Here is an 18030-nt window from a genome sequence, read left to right on the forward strand (position 1 = left end):
GCCAGATGCTTAACTCAGACCTGAGCCACTCAGACCTGAGCCAAAGGCAGATCATTAATTGACTGAGCCACCCAAATGCCCCAGTACTTCTTGCTCACATTGTCCATTTTTGTACTAATATGCATTTTTGTTCATCACCTGAGATTATTATTTTTGGAAAAGATTAGGTTAACAATATTTTTTTCTTTCTTTTGGGGACCAGTTAATGCATGTTTAAACTTAGTGATTATGTGTTATAATATGTATGTAGATATGTATTGTAATTTTTCTGGGATTTTTTTGGGTAATTTATTAGCCTAACACTATTTTAGAATCCCTATACATAAGTATAGAAATACATGGAGCCTGAGAGAGAAATGTAGTCATAATGATATCCATTTGTAGTGCTTATTGAAATTTTACTTATAATCTATTTGGTTTTATTTCTTTGGATCTTGGTATATATTCTTTCAAACATTATAGCTGTAAGTATATATTACTTAAAATTTTCATATGTAACTATTTTTCTAAACTATTTCTAAATGACAAATATGGAAAACATTAGTTTGTCTATGTAGCCAGCAGAAAGAGAAAACTTTTCATATTAAAAAAAAGCTCAAAAATTTTTTTACCTGTGATGGGTAAACCCATTGTGTAATTAGATTATTGTATTTCCACTTCTTACAACATGGAAAGCTTTTTTTTACAGGAAGTATAGCTAGATATGAAGTAATTTTGATATATTTCTCCCAGTCTCACTTAAGGGAAAAGAAAGTATTAAGTTAATTATTCTAAGAGGAAAGTACATAATTGAAGTTGTATAACATAGGTTTTCCTAAATTCAGTTTCTTTCCTTATAATAAAATAAGTTTATATTCTTATTAGTATGAATTAGAAGTGGTATTTTATAACAATAATTCTATTTGAAATCTCCAGTGAGACATTCACTATCTCATTTATTATAACAAGGAACTAAATTATTGTTTGCTAAAGGAAGTTTGCTATTTAAAATATAATCTTCAAATTTTTCACAAAACATTATACCTAGAAAATGCTTTATTTTATAGGGGCACCTGGGTGGCTCAGTCGGTTAAGCATCTGGCTTCAGCTCAGGTCATGATCTCACCGTTCGTGGGTTCGAGCCCCGCATCAGGCTCTGTGCTGACAGCTAGCTCAGAGCCTGGAGCCTGCTTTGGATTCTGTGTCTCCCTCTCTCTCTGACCCTCCCCTGTTCACGCTATCTATCTCTGTCTATCAAAAATAAATAAAAAACAAAAAAAAATTAAAAAAAATAAAATGAAAAGTTTATAATAAAATTTGTATTGTGACTAAGATAAGTTTTTATAGAAAAAATCCTCTAAAGTTCAGAAGAGGAAGAAATGTTTTAAAAATTAGTAGTGATGTCAATTTAGGAGAAGAAAAATAATGTTTCTTACGTTTTGTGTGAAAAGATGTTTTATCTTCTCTACTTAGTTACCTCCCTACTTCTTCCCTGTAGGCACATTGGGAAGGTCTGACAGGCAGAATAACTTTCAACAAAACCAATGGCTTGCGAACAGATTTTGATTTGGATGTGATCAGTCTGAAGGAAGAAGGTTTGGAAAAGGTACCTGAGTCATTCAATTTACTTTCTTTAATTATTAAATGAAACACAACTTTCTGAAGATATAGGGTACTATTCCCTCTGTTAGCCACATTTCATTGATATTTAACTTTATTATTTAACTTTATTGAATAACTTAAGAATACATCTTCAATTTGTTATATTGAATATAATAATAGGTATCTTAAGACAATTAAATATTTTATTTTCTCACCCAATTTTTCTTATACCTTGAAGGGCATATAATTTTTATTGATCTTAAGATTGAATACAGTAATTAAAAAAATATATATACACACTTGTGCTTGGATAGAGTTTCCTATTTGGAGCAGGTTATAAGAAAAGGATTAAATACAGAGGTATGTTTCCATACCTGGGTCATATTCATGTGAAATGTTTGAATTCATGTACACAAAGTAAATTAGGTATGAACATAGATACATTATACTGGTCTATCTCACTTGATTCTGTTTCTAAGGATTGAGGTAAAGTACAGACAAGGATTACAGAATTTGAGTGTGTGCTTACTATAAAATATATCAGTGTAAGTTTGTTTATATTTGTATTGTCTTTCTTGTTAGTATAGACCCTGTAAAGGAAACATTAGAGAATCTTTTTCTAGGCTCTAACATGGATTATAGAGAGACTCTAAATGTCTTGGTTACCAAGTACATGTGGTGGCCAGCCATACTGATAAGCTATACATGTTGCTTTGTGATTTCAAAAAGATTTTGTATACTCCTCTGAAATTTGAAATTCTGTTTTGATTAATTACACACAGTCTTTATCTTCAAGAGGCTTTTTATATAGAGTGGTCAGGTAGCACATTTGTGAATAAATACAATGGAAAAGAGTTTCAAGCTTTAAAAGAGCAATGAAAGATTATTTCTGACAAAGGATATAATTAAGTATAGAGTCATAGTCATAGTATGAGGTACTTTGAACTAGCCTTTAAATAATACAGAATTATTGATTGGTAGAGATTGAGTCATTGCAGAAAGAGGTAACAATATGACGAAAGACATAGCATAATGTTTGATTTGACATGGGTATATGTGAATACACACACACACACACACACACACACACACACACACAGAGTCAATGGGAGACAGAGCTAAACTGCTAGGTGTAAGTCATAAAGTGAGCACCATGTTAAGGTGTTTGCACTGTATACAATACAAATTCAAAGAGAGAATAGCCTGGAGGCCTATGGGATGCATGAAAAGATATTATAGTTTGAAATTATTTTAATATGGACTCATGAAGTTAAAACTATTCTGAGAGTGGAAGTGAGAGATGAAGAAAGAATGACAGAAGGCAGTAACTGAATTTTCACCAGGGTTGTTAATTCAAGGACGAACAGAGCATTGGAACTACGCTTTTAAGGAGTAATGGAGGAGCCAGGTGGTAAAAGTAGGAGGAGCCAGTTATAAAGACATAAATCAAAGATTGATGAAGAAATTAGTGGGGGAAATTATCATTACAGAGAAATTGGGAAAAAAATCTGAGAAGGCATATAAGGTACTGATGTTGAGTGAAGGCACGTTAAGGAGAAGGGGAATTAAAATGTCAAAATAAAGGCTTTCAGTATCTTCAAAATTTAGTGCATAAACCATCAGCTAAAAGAGGGTGGTAGGATTTAGATTGGTCAGATCTTAAGAATAATGGGAATTTCTTGGAAATGCCATTGTGAGGGACTTGACTTTGAGTAGTAAAGTACTGCTTAGTAGCAAAATGTACTCATTTTTTAACTTAGTAGAATGGTTGAGAGATCAAGGTATGGATTCAGACAGAATCAGGCTCAAATCCTTGTTCTGCCATTTACTATTTATGGACAACTTTCTTAACATTTCTAAAATAGAATGTCTTCAACTGCATCAGAGGTGATGGCAGTAGCTAATTTATGAAAACTGAGTCTTGCTGACTTTACTTTTAATTTGTCCTGAAAAATATAGTTACCAACCCATAGACATAAAGACAGAGTTCCTACCTTAATAGAGTTCACAGTGTGGAAGGTTTAACAATTGTGATCCAAGAGGTTTAAATTACAATTACAATTCTGTCACAAGTGTGTAAACTTCACCCTTCTACCCAAGTTCTCTGTGCCAAATTCCTCATCTCAAAAATTGTAGAGTGCAAAGGGCTTCCTTCTGGGACAGGCTGAACTGAGAATATCATGGCCTCTGAAAGCACCTGGAAATACAATGTTTATAGGTGTCAAGCCTAGGAATTTAATTATCCTCAATTCTATTTTATCATGACTAGTTGAGGAAAATGAACAAAAAATGTGTAAAATGTTGGTTTTATTCATTACTTCTCATGCCTACTACCTCTTCCTAGCTTTGTCTTGGTCATCTTTGTCCAACACACTTCATTTATGCATTTGATCCTCTCACAAATATAGAGTGAACCTCTATTTTGTGCCCTCAGGAAGGTTTTATTCTAGTGAAGGAAACCTGCCAATTATAAGTGGATTCACAAATGTATAAATACAGAATTATGCAGTAACTGTGTTAAAAATAAAGATGACTTCTTTATATGTTATTAACATCATAGATTTTGGATCACTTTCTGAAAGGTGAACCTTAGGACTAAATCAGTTAATAGGAAGAAGTCCGTGCTTCTGATGTTAACAACTATGGAGTAGATAAACCAGGAAGGAACAGGTTTGTTTCCAACAAACAGAGAGAGGTGAAGTATGCTCAGAGAACTGAGTTTGGGGTTGAAATGTGACTATGAACACATCTTTTCCACTTAGTGCCCAGAGATCACATTGAATTTTTTTCTTGGGACCTTCATTAGAACCTAGCCCATTTAGTCAATGTCTAAGAAGGCTCACTAATACTGCACACACAACCCATTGCATCTTTCCATACAAGCTCTCCTGGCCATGGAAGTGCCTGGAGAATAAGAATAAGGAGGTTTGGGGACTGTAGGTGCCATTCCAGATTTTGTCTACCTCAGGCGATGGGACAATTTGTTTTCTTTAAGAGCTTGATATTCAGTACTTGAGAATAGGAAGAGGAATGTAAGAATAAGTACCTTTCCTAGATTGAATTCTTATAGTCAATTCAAAGACCATATTGTATATTCTACTTCCAGAATAGGCTTAGAATCCATGTATTTCTCTCCAACTCCATTATTGCAATCATAGTCAGGGTACCTTTCACCTGGACATCTACATCAGGGCCCCCAAAAGCCTCCCTGTTCTACTCCCCCTTACAATTCATTCTTCATATAATGGCAGCAAGAGCAGTGTCTTTAAAAGTAAAATGATTCATGTCATTGCTCTGTTTCAATCCTTTCACTTATTTCTACTGCATTTTGATTAAAACCCAAATATAATTTACAAAGCACTGCCTACCCCCCCAACTCTTATCACCATCTCAGATGTTTTTTATGCTTTAACTACACTGGCTTTTATTCATTTTTTTCACAGACACAAAGCTTTCTCTATTACTTTGATGGTAGAATTTTCCCAGCCTGTAAAACCCACCCCTACCCCTTAGCCTGACTCTTTCTCATCTTGGGGGATCACAGATTAAGTCTTTCTTTCTTAGATAGAAATCCCATAAGCCTAAGCACATTTAAGTTTCTCATAGTGCCCTGTGCTTTTCCTTCCTGGCACATATTACAATGTGTTATTATGTATTTATGTGTACTTTTAAGAAAAAAATGGCTGTGTTCCTAGCCAGTCCTATCAGATAGAAAAAAATTACCCCCAGTCTCCCTATTTACATATTCAAGGCCTAGCAAGGTCTTTGGCCCAAAGTATATCCTCAAAAATGTTGACTATTGAATGAATGAAGGGTCACCATGAGGATCATAAGAAATACTTCACATAGAATGCTTATTCAAGTGTCTGGTGCAAAGTTATTTTCCTATGTTACAACATTAAAAAGAATTTTTTCCCAGATTTGCCCCAACACCTACACAGTGAGAACAGAGAAATCCAGTAGTTAGTCAATGGGCTGGGGTTGTGAGTCAAGGGTTCAAGGGTACAGTACTTTACAGCAAGAGAATAAAACACTGAACTCTGAGCTATAAGCTCAGGATGCACAATGCAACTTACATTGTGAAGTTTAATCTTGACATTCCAATGCTATATCAAAGAGTAAAAATAACTCTTCTATTTATATTAGTTCCTTTTTTCATCATATAAGTCTATGGTGTGGAAATAAACAAAGACCAATAAAATAAGAACAAACAGAAGTTATTATTCAAAGTTTGCTGTAGCCACCATCACTTGCATTTGCAGTGATGCAATGGTCAATGGAAAAGCTTTATAGTAGAAAAATAGGCCTCAGATGTGCTCTGATTGGAGGTTGTTGACTTGAGGGAATGGGGTGGGCTAATGAGAAGCAGGGCATTTTGGGTGAATGTTTTTGGAGGGCATATTTGAGCTTCTCTGGTGATCCTGAGTTAGAATGGTGGCAAAGAATAGGGAAGCTGAGGGTTATTGAATAAATTTGACCATTTGGGGCAGAGGTTGTCACGTGGTTGTAGTTTGACTTCTCAGAGGCTCAGGGTCAAGTTCTATTTTCATATATGGTCAGACTGTTGTCTATTTGCATATACAGTCTGTCAATGGAATTACTGAAGTCATTTGAAAGAAAAGGAAGACATAGCAAAAATAATAAGGTTAAGAAAAATTGACATTAGAAAAGTAAAATATCTTCATAATTGACAATACAAAGAAGTTTTTTAGTTTATATTTTTTTCTTTGAAAATGTAACTAGGATATGATTTACTACTGGAAATGGCTTACCTTTACTAGGTAAAGACTATTAGGATGAGGTAGTCCTTTAAAGTTTATCTATATCCTTAGGAAAGACCAGGTTTATTTGGAACAAAAGACTTTAATAAATGGCATAAGATGTAAAGAAAGATTAAAGTGTTTAAAATATAAGGTCATAAGGATTCTGTTTAGAGCAAAACAAATGGGAAGCTTTTACATAACATAGGTTTGAATTGAGCTGATGACACTCCATGATAATAGTTCATTTCCATTGCAAGGTGAGTTATCCAGAGGCCATTTTGGGGGAAAATAACCACATACACTTCAAAAAAATGTTTTAAGAAACTAGGATGCAATAAAAAAATCACTTATACATCTGAAACTAGCATAGTACTGTATATTAATTATACCTGAACTAAAAATAAATAAATAAAATAATAATAAAATCAATTAATCTACCACATTATTGAGTTTTCTTACTGAATGTACTTTGTGACGTATCTATGTTATGTGCTCTCCAAAACAAAAAACCTAAAATAACAAAAAAAAGGACTCTTCAAATGAATTTTTATTGTACTAGAGAGTATTAGCTTCCAAGTAGAGGTGTTAAACTAAAATCATCTTTGTGTAACCCTCATGGTTTTTTCTAGCATCAAACATCACTATTTGTTTTGGTTATTTTACTGATGGCCTCTTGAATGTAATATTTATATTAAATATTAAAGAAGAACTTGGAGAACAGAATTTTCTGTCTCCTCAAAGGAGTCTAATGTTTATGAAAATTAGCTTTGTATATTAGTTTTATATTAATTTTGAAGAAAACCATAAGGCTAAGTACAATATATTTCTCTGGCCAGAGTCGGTACTAAGGAGCCTGGAAGTGTTTAGGACTATGAACAATAACATGGTGTTTGCCTCATCATGTTTTTATAATAATATCAGCTTCTAACTTGTATATCCTTAGGGGATATTTTGGAAAAAAAAAAGCAAGTGGCTACACAAGACCATTTTACGGAATCTATGCTTGCCAATTTCTGCAGTTAAGAATTTATATATATAATATAAAGCATGATGATCCATACTTGCAAACTTTTATAAAGTATAAATTTATCATATTTTACTTTCCAGTGAAACTTCATTTCAACTTTTGGCATCATTTTTTTTCTGAATATTTACTGCTTGCATTTGGGCCCACTCATAGAAATTGGTATCAGTAATCCATAGGCTTCTTACTGAAAACTCAAATATTTTTACAATGTATGGAGAGGGTGAGAATTAGTAGCGAAACCCTGCCTGCCTCAATTTACAGGCGTAGATGTTCTAGGATCAGAACACATTTCAAATTGCTTTTGGAAAAACTTTTTGTAGAACATATATATTTTTAGAACAAGTGGTAATTTCTATAGAAGTCTTTACTATTGACCTTTCTCTTGCCTGTAGAATCCTGTACTCATTAACTCCCTATGAAAAAGGTGTCTGAATGGAATTTATAGTCTTCAAAATTTATCTAAGTGTGAAAATCCACACTAGATAGGTGAGAACTATTTCTTTGATGGATTTCTAGATACCTGATGCATAGCAGTTCTTATCTTTCTCTCTTTGATGGCGTTTGGTACATATGTCCTGGTCCCCATGACAATAATGGCCCCCAACTTTCTCTGGAACTGAGATTTCTTTTGCTTCTCCGTAAGAAAGCAATGCTAATAGTGATATTGCCTAGTAAGAAATGTGTTGTTTGTTCTTAAAAAGCAAAAATACATCCTAGGCAGGATCCAAGCCTAGTGTTTTTCTTTGGAGATGTTAACCATTTAATTTGTCTAACTCTTATTTAGAATTCATTATATGCCCTATCTTACAAGTATACCATACTGATATTTTTGGGCTGTGTGTCAGCATGTTTATAGTCACTATTTTGCTTGATAACTTTTAACCTTCAGAGTGGTAAAATATTTAAAAGAACTACTTACAGATGATATTTATGTTTGGAAATCAATAGGATTATTTTATTAAGAGCACACAATTTCTTGTTTTGACCCATCAGAGAATACCAAATATTGACTTTTTTCTTTCAACTACTGAATTTGAATAAAGCATGTATACTAAACATAAATTTTAAAGCATTTATTTGATTTTAGTGTAGTCTCTGAACTACATTTTTGTTTTTGGAAAATAGCTCTTAACTAATTGAACATTGTTCTATTTGAAAACAGTTAATTCATTGATTCAAATTTATTAAAAAAATAAAAATACCTCCTGTCTCTAATTCTTTCTAATATTTATGATAGTCTCTGCCTTAGACAAAAATAAAAATCCTGAAGGTGAAAAATCTATGTTTGGATTAGTCATTCCTTTCTGTGAGATGATTATATACTTATTGAGTTATTGTCCTCATATGAACATTGTAGTTCTCAAATGGTGAAATTCCAGCCTCTGTGGAAACTGGTGGCTAGACAGTTCTAGGGAAGAAATTGGGAGGTAACTGAGGGGTTCTTGGCAAAGGCCAAATCACTTATGTATGAAGGTAGTCAGTTCCCTGGTAATTGTTTTTTAGTATGAATTCTTCCTGTCAGGCAGCAGATAGGCAATACTGTGAAATGGTTCATATTTATCTTTGGGACATCAGGTGCCAATTCTTTTTTAAGTGATTTGTTACTGTGTAGCCCAATAAAAATACACAACTGTCATTATTAGTGATACTTTTATTGAGCAATAATCCAAATAACTAGCTCTACTTTTCATTTAAAAATTCAACATTGGAAGGGGTGAGGTAAGTAAGAGAAAAGGTCTCTAATTTGCCTCTGACACTTAGCAAAACAACTACTGTGTGGAAAACACTATGTTTTCACTATTCTGTATCCTACCATATAGGCTTGAGAACCCGACTTTGCAAATTATCTAGGAAGTATGGGTATACTAGTTAATAGAGATATGTACAGTCCACCACTGTACATTTGATCAATTGGAGAGAATATTCATCTCCCAAATATGAAATTAGCATTTAATGTCAATACCTTCCTTATGCTTTCCATTTCTTAATACCTTCAAATAGTACTATCAGGAGTATTCCTTCTAAAAGGAATGGCAAATATTTTTTAGGCAAACTATACTTAATCTGTCATATGATTGGAGGCGACTAATTACTGAGAGTATTTTTAAAACAAACATTTTATGGTAGAGACTCCATATTGTGCTAGGACTATCTTAAAAATAATCTTTAGATCATGTGCATTTTCCTGATTATTAAAGATGTTGAGAATAGTCTCATGTACCTGTTGGTATTTTTATATATTCTTTAGAAAAAAGGCTATTCATATTTTCTGCCTATATTTATTTATTTCTAGGTGTTTTTGCTATTGACTTGTATGAGTTCTATATATATTTTGGATATGAACTTTTCCTCAGATTATAATTTCAAAATATTTTCTTTCATTCAGTAGGTTGCTTTTTCATTTTTTGATGGCTTCCTTTGTTGTGCAAGAGTTTTTTTTTTTTTTTTAGTCTGATGTATTACCACTTATTTCTTTTTACTTTAGTTACTTTTGCTTTTGGCATCAGATTTTAAAAGTATCGCCAAGACCTATGTAGAGGACCTTACTGCCTATGTTTTCTTCTTGGAGTTTTAGGGTTTCAGATCTTACTTTCAAGCCACTCCATTTTGAGTTAATTTCTATGTATGGTGTAAAATAGTGCTTTAGTTTCCTTCTTTTGCCTGTGGCTGTCCAGAAGAGACTGTGCTTTCCCTCTTGTATATTCTTGACTCCCTTTTCATAAATTAATTGACCATATATATGTGGATTTATTTCTGGACTCTCTGTTTTATTCCACTGACCCATCTGTCTGTTTTTTATGCCAATATCATACTGTTTAAATTACTATAGCTTTCTAGTATAGTTTGAATTCAGGGAATGTGATGACTTCAGTTTTGTTTTTTTTTCCTTAAGATTGATTTGGCTATTTTGTGTGTGTGTGTGTGTGTGTGTGTGTGTGTGTGTGTGTGTGTGTACTTTATCTTTTGATCTATTGTTGAATGCTTAGGTTGTTTCCATATCTTGGCAATTGTAAATAATGCTGCAAGATACATAGGGGTAGATATCTTTTTGAATTAGTGTTTTCATTTTCTTGTGGTAAATACCAAGTAGTGAAATTCTTGCATCATATGGTATTTTTACTTTAAAACGTTTGAGGAAACTGCATACTGTTTTCCACAGTGACTGATCAATTTACATTCCCCCCAACAGTGCACAAGAGCTCCTTTTTCGTCCACATCCTTGTCAGCAGCAACTGTTATTTCCTATCTCTTCAATTTTAGTCATTCTGACAGGTGTGAGGTGATATCTCATTGTGGCTTTGATTTGCATTTCCCTGATAATTAGTGATGTTGAGCATCTTTTCATGTATCTGTTGGCCATCTGTATGTCTTCTTTGGAGAAATGTATATTCAAGTCCTCTGCCCATTGTCTAATTGGATTGTTGTGGGGTTTTTGTTTGTTTGTTTTGATTTTAGTGTTGCGTTGTATAAATTTCTTTACTCATTTTATATATTAACCCCTTAGTGGATATAATGTTTGCACATATCTTCTCTCATTTAATAGGTTAAGTTTTTGTTTTGCTGATGATTTTCTTCACTGTGCAAAACCTTTTTATTTTTATGTAGTCTCAATAGTTTATTTTTATTATTTTATTTTTATTTTGTGTCCCTTGCCTTAGAAGACATATCTAGAAAAAAGTTACTTCACTTGATGTCTAGAGAAATTGTTGCCTATGTTATATTCTAGAATTTTTTTTACTGTTTCAGGTCTCACATTTAGGTCTTTAATCCATTTTTAGTTTATTTTTGTATATAGTTATAGAAAGTGGTTCAGTTTCATGGTTTTGCATGTAGCTGCCCAATTTTCCCAGGACCATTTATTAAAAAGACTATCTTTTCCCAATTGTGTGTTCTTGACTTCTTTGTCATAGATTAATTGACCGTATAAGCATGAGTGTATTTCTGGGCCCTCCTATTCTATTCCATTGATCTATATGTCTATTTTTGTGCTATGTCTTATAGTTTCCAATGTACAGATATTTCACCTCCTTGGTTAATTTTATTTCTAATTATTTTATTATTTTTGATGCAAGTATATTGAGATTTTTAAAAATATTTCTTCCTGATAGTTTGTTATTAGTGTATAGAAACATAACAGATTTTGGTATATAGATTTCTGTATTCTGAACCTGAACTAAACTTGTTTATTAGGTTAATAGTTTTATGTGGAGTTTTTAGAGTTTTCTATATATAATATCATGTCATTTGCAAATAGTGAAAGTTTTGCTTCTTCCTTTTCAAGTCAGATGAATTTTTTCTTGTCTAATTACCATGATGAGGACTTCCAGTACTATGTTGAATAAAAATGGCAAAAGTGGGCATCTGGTTTTGTTCTTGATCTTAGAGGAAAAACTTTTTTAGCTTTTCAGAATTTCTTACAATGTTAGTTGTAGGCTTGTCAAATATAGCCTAGATTGTATTGAGATACATTCCCTTTTTTCCACTTTGTTGAGAGTTTTTATCACTCTAGTTAAAACAACTCTGGGGGTAAAGAATGTTTAGATATTTTTATTTGATTTTGGAACTGAAAAAAGTACTTTAAAGACTTGATTAAATCATATGATGAAAATTATTGTGTTCTGAAAATAGATTAAAACAAAAAACTATTGTCTTGACTTAGCCATGTTTCTTGTGATTAAATCAAAATAAACCAAAAGATTCACTGGTAAAAATTCCCTCAAGAAATAGTAAGTTTTGAATCGTATTTTCCCTGTAGACTTTAACTCTAGGGATCATGTAAAATGTTTTATTTAAATTTTATGCTACTGAAAATATTGAAAGCTTATATTTTCTGTTCATAAACCTTGATTTATAAAAGGGAATGCCTAATACTTATGACTACAAGAAATTATGGATCCATTAAGCAGAACCCTCAATCCAAATAGTACTAGAAAAGCAACTGACAGAGAATGAAACAAGATAAATATATTTAGATGAGTGGACATTTAGCTAAATTAATTTTTAGAGAAATAATCATAGAAGATGATGATAAGTGAAATTGGGAATATTTTGTATTGGTGAAATGGGTAGAAAGTTAAAAACCTTATCAGTTTTGAGGATGCTATTAGGCAGATGACAGTGGGAACATGATGTTTGCCAGTGCTTTTGCTGGTAGAATTACACATCTGAAAAATTGAGCTATGTAGTCAATGGTGAAAAAAAAAAGAAAGGAAATCTAAGAGGACAAATGTGTAATAGGTATTAATTACAGACTAGGAGCAGAAAAGTGGCGGTCACTGCAAAATCCGATCTGCAGATGTGTCTTATTCAGTCAAAGGAAGGGTGTTTTTTTTTTTATGATATTGAATTTGAAGCACTGTAAACAGGTCAGCAGGCATTCTAGGTTTTACATTATGCTCTCTCTCTTTCCCCACTCAGGTCTCTAGTAAGGTTTCTATTAGTTGTTAGTGATGCCTTATAAGGACATGTCACAAGTCACCTGCTCTCATGCATGCAGCCCCAAGGCACAGCTGTCAGAAGAGCAGGGTCCAGATTGTGGCTGTTATGTGCTATTCTGTGTTGAAGTTTTGTGAAATTTAGAAGCTGCTCACCTTTGCCTAGAAATTCTTACTACTGGCTAATGTCCTTTTTCTTCACACATGGATGTTACTGTCTGGCCCCTGAAGGCTTTACATTATTGACCCTAAATTACAGTTTGACAGTCTTTATGGCACTATGGTAGTCATAGTCTAAAGTAATTTAATTGACCAGTAGATAATATGCTTTGGAGAGAATGCTGAAATCAGTATTTTTTTTTCTTACTGTATTATTTGACTTTCTCCTATATTGACACAGATATCAAGAATATGTGGTTTTTAAATGGTAAGAAGAAAATTAGCTCAATAAAAAATGTGGCAAGAAGTTTTTTAAAGATATCATTAAAAAGTTTATATTGAATCCCCTCATGTAGTTAATGTATTTAAAAAATATATACTTGAGGGAATGCCTAGGTGACTCAGTTGGTTAAGTGTCTAACTCTTGATTTCGGCTCAGGACATGATCTCACATATCATAGGCTTAAGCCCTGCACTGGAGTCTGTGCTGACAGTGCAGAGCCTGTTTGGATCCTCTGTCTCCCTCTCTTTGCATGCCCTCCCCCAAATAAATAAAATAAAATAAATACAATAAAAGAAACAAAAAAAGAGATAAAGAAGTAAATGTGATAACATATAAAAATAAAAAGGACTGTAATAATAAAGTTGAATAAGATTATGCTAATTAGATCTTTTTTAGCATATTTAGGTAGATCAGAGTAATTATTACCCGCTAGATCAATGTCACTTTAAAATAATTTAATTTAGGGGCACCTGGGTGGCTCAGTCGGTCAAACATCCTGCTTTGGCTCAGGTCGTGATCTCGTGGTTTGTGAGTTCGAGCCCTGCATTGGGCTCTGTGCTGACAGCTAGCTCAGAGCCTGGAACCTGCTTCAGATTCTGTGTCTCCCTCTCTCTCTGACCCTCCCCTGCTTGTGCTGTCTCTCTCTGTCTCTCAAAAATAAATAAAAAACAGAAAAAAAATAAAACAATAATTTAATTTACATACAAAGTTTTATTTTATTTTGTTTATTTATTTTTTAGATTATTTTGAGAGAGAGAGAGAGAGTGAGGGTACACATATGTAAGCTGGGGAGGAGCATTGAGAGAGGGAGAGAGTGGATCCCAAGCAGGCCCCTTACTAAAAGCGGCGCAGGATGCTGTGCAATCATGACCTGAGCTGAGGTCAACCGACTGAGCAACCCAGGTGCCCCCACAGGTTTGCTTTAAAGAAAAATTGATAATTGATAGTTTTCCTTTCCTTTAAATAAACATATTGGGTAATTGCTGAGAGAGATATGGAAACAAATTTTACTACTGATAACTTCTAAGTGTGAGAGGGCGGAGAAAAGAACTACTGGGTCTTCTTTTGCCTCTGTTCTTCTTCAGTGCTGCCCATTGTTATATGACAGGGTAATGGTGCAGGTGTACATAAAACACCCAGTCTATGCAGTCAGCGGCATTCTGCACTTATCCGTGTATCCCAGAGGTGTGCTGTATCAGTCCATAGGCTGTGTTCAGGGGATGTAAAATGTCTGAACACTAAGAGTGTATGGCCTAATTATCAGAGAGTATTAGTTAAAGTACATATTAAATAACATACAGATGCTATTAGATAGCATACAGATGGAAGTACTGGAATGGGTTTTTCAGATGAGATTGTGCTGTAATATTTCTTTGAAGTATTTTGAATCATGCAAAGGTGTAGTTTTTAAAACTCCAAAGGCAATTATGGGTAAGATTTTGCCCTGTTGGGGATCATGCAGAATACTAATCAATGCCTCTCCTAAGCTTGCTTTTACCTATTAATTTATCCTGGATTCCCAGGTTTTGCTCTTTTAGCTTTGTCTATCTAACATAGCATGTTATCTTTGTAATGAGAGGATGAGATAGATCCATTACAGTAAAAGATATGCACTCTTAATGAGTTTCTAGCCAGCTATCAAGGTATCATCAAATGTGGTTTATCTTGGTGAATGAAAGTTTGAATGGAAAATTAAGCTCCCATACTGACTGTAGAAGTGCAGTGGATCATTTTGTTCTTTAATGTCACACTTCACTGGACACACTTCACAGAGCAGTGAATCATGCTTAAAACAAGCAGTCTTTACTTTAGCGACGGCAGATAATGCAGCAGAGGTGAATAATAAGTGTTAGCAGTCTTAACTTTCTCTTACAGTGCTTTCTCACAGGTGCCTGATGAACAATTTACAAAGTACATATGCTATTTTATAGATTGGAACTTGGGATCCAGCCAGTGGCCTGAATATGACAGAAAGTCAAAAGGGAAAGCCAGCCAACATCACAGATTCCTTATCCAACCGTTCTTTGATTGTTACCACCATTTTGGTAAGTATTTGTTTTCCCATTTATTTTTAGATAAATGTAGCTAAACATGAAAGTGGATTAATAAGGGCACTATAGTTTGAACAGAAAGGAACAGAATGTAATGTATTTTACATTTATTTAGCAATTACTGTATAACAGATGAGTCAAGGATAATTTAGGCACAGTTTTTTTATGTTAGTCTTCAGTGATGTTATTATGTTTGGGCTGTTTATACTGATTAATAATACAACTTTACATATTACTAGAATTTGTAGCATTTCTACAAAATGAGGTGCTATTGAAGAATTTTCAGTGTTAAGATTTAAAATATATATATGGATGCCCAGATGTATAGTTATATGAGGGGCTGCATGTGAACTTTGCTTTTGGTTTCACCTCCTGCAAATATATTTTAAAGGGCCTGTCATTAATTTTTCAGGATTTTTCTGCTATATTTTAACGTTACTTTTAATGGTCTTCATTATGGAAAATCAATCTACCTAATAAAATTAAGTGACAAGTGCTTTCTTAAACCAAAAAAAAATTTCACCAGCAACATAATTAATACAGATGCAATGGATATGTTTACCCTTCTTCTAATGATATATTTTAATTAAATCCCACAGTAACATTTACCTATCCCTAATATGTCATGTGAAGTAGGAATTTTAATTTCAGAATAAGCAAGGGCCTCTTATATTATTAAGTCATTACTTTCTACCTACAGAATAAGCTTATCCATGCTAATTCTTGTGTCTTCCCAGGTAGTCAATAAGAATGTGAGATTAATGTTCAGAACAAACAACCACCACACACTTATAGCATTTATATAGTTTCTATATTTGATTTATGGTGGCAAAGCAAGCCAGGAGGAATTCATAATCTTGTTCCTTTATTAACGACAAGGGATGTCACATCCTTAGGCATGTCAGAATAAAACAGCTTGGGTTAAAGACTCTTGATAATGAAGCAAAGCTGGTAATCATGAAATGACAGTGATGGAAGTTTATGAGTTTTTTAATCACTCCCTTGCTAAGAGCCTTAGTGAATACTTGCTCCCTATCCATCATATCAAAACTTCCTAGTTGTCTTTATATATCCCTCTCTTTTCAAAGGTAACTCTCATGTCCACAAATTCACTGGCCTTATTTTTCAGTTGAAATGCTCTCACAAGGTGCTAAGACCTCTTTTTTTTCCCTGTATGTCCTGGATCTCACTACCTCCTTCTAGGACTCTGGCAGTAACCATGAAATCATCCATTTGCTGACAGCCTTTTTCCCTTTGCAGTGTAACCCCACTCTCTCTTGTAATGATCTGTCATCTTCCTGTTTCCTTGCTTAGAAATCTTTAGTGAATCCATACTGACCATAAAAAGTACCTAAAATTTTGTCCCTGATGTTCAAGACCTTCTCCAGTCTTGTCTTCTCCCACCTTTCTGTCCTCATTTCCTATTATTCCCTTTCAGGAACCCTGTGTTTTCACTTACTTGGGGAACCAGTTAACCTATTCCCATGATTATGTTAGCCACATTCCTTTTGTCTGTAATATGTTGTTTGCCATTTCTGAGATATGATAGTACTTGTAAGTACTTTCTGTTACTTAGGATTCTTGTTATACTATTCTTTTCTTATTTCATGTGTGCAGTATTTTTCCAAACATCACTGAGCATTTCTTTGAAGAATAGGATCTATCTCTCCTATTTTTATATTGTATATGTCTCTGCAATGCTTATAAAAAGTGCTATACAGGGGATATTTGAAATCTTCAGCAGTTCGGTCTTCTTTCTGTGTTCTCCTTGATTCAGCCAAACTCCTAGATATGTCATTTATCTTACGGCTCCAAACCTTTGCTTATTTCTTCACATCTCCCTATGAGAGTCCTATTCATTCTTCCAGACTCATCTCAAATGACAACCACTCCATGAAACGGTCTGATCTCTCCATTAACTTGTGTGTATGTTATGGGGTGTGGAGGGATGTACACTTTTTGTATCATAATACACTATCATGGCAATTACTGTGTGCTGTTTTATTGGTTTTTTTTTTAGAAAATTTGTATATCTGTGTTTCCATTTGAGATGAGCATAAAGCCCATGATTAAATTTTATAGTTTTTGATATTTCAATGCCAGAAAAAGAGCACTAAAATATTTGTCAAATTAAATTAAATAAACAGAATTTAATTAAATGGAAAACTAGAAGTAAACAACTTTTGAATGTTATACTTAAATATTTTTTGGCTGTGAAGGTTATATTGCAAACTTCTTGTCCAAACAAAGCAGGTGATTAAATTATCCACATAATTCTCAGTCTTAATTACTCAGGGTTGTTTTATAAGAGGTATTCAGACTTTTTTGTCTCAATCATAAACAATTTTATATCTATTGAAACAAGTGGTACTTAATCTGAGCTTCATATTAAAACCAGATATAAAACTTTTTAAGAAGTACTTGTACCCAAAACACATATCATACCTATGGAGACAGTACTTCTGAGCTTTGGTCTTGGGAAATCTTCATTTTTTAAAAAATTCCATAGGTAATTTGTTGATCTATAACAATGATGGAGAACAAACTGGTCAGATCATTACTCTGAATGATGAAGACGTAAGATCAACTATGAAGTATACACTAAGCTTACATTTTAAAATATGGGTTGTGGGGTTGGTGGCTAAGTTGGTTAAGCATCTGACTTCGGCCCAGACTATGATCTCACAGCTCATGGATTCAATTCTAAGTTGGGATCTGTGCTGGCAGCTCA

At 33.6% G+C, this 18030-nt stretch overlaps 1 protein-coding gene across 3 annotated transcripts in view; it reads left to right on the forward strand.

The window, feature by feature from the left end:
* Positions 1–18030, forward strand: part of GRIK2 (glutamate ionotropic receptor kainate type subunit 2) — a 622100-nt gene that overhangs the window by 375291 nt on the left and 228779 nt on the right. For all 3 annotated transcript variants that reach the window (XM_029945013.1, XM_029945011.1, XM_029945012.1), the window contains 2 exons: positions 1478–1585; positions 15180–15293. In XM_029945013.1, the coding sequence (XP_029800873.1) occupies positions 1478–1585; positions 15180–15293 (222 nt within the window). The remainder of the gene's footprint in view (positions 1–1477; positions 1586–15179; positions 15294–18030) is intronic.

The sequence above is a fragment of the Suricata suricatta genome, chromosome 7 (genome assembly GCF_006229205.1).
Source record: "Suricata suricatta isolate VVHF042 chromosome 7, meerkat_22Aug2017_6uvM2_HiC, whole genome shotgun sequence".
NCBI lineage: Eukaryota > Metazoa > Chordata > Mammalia > Carnivora > Herpestidae > Suricata > Suricata suricatta.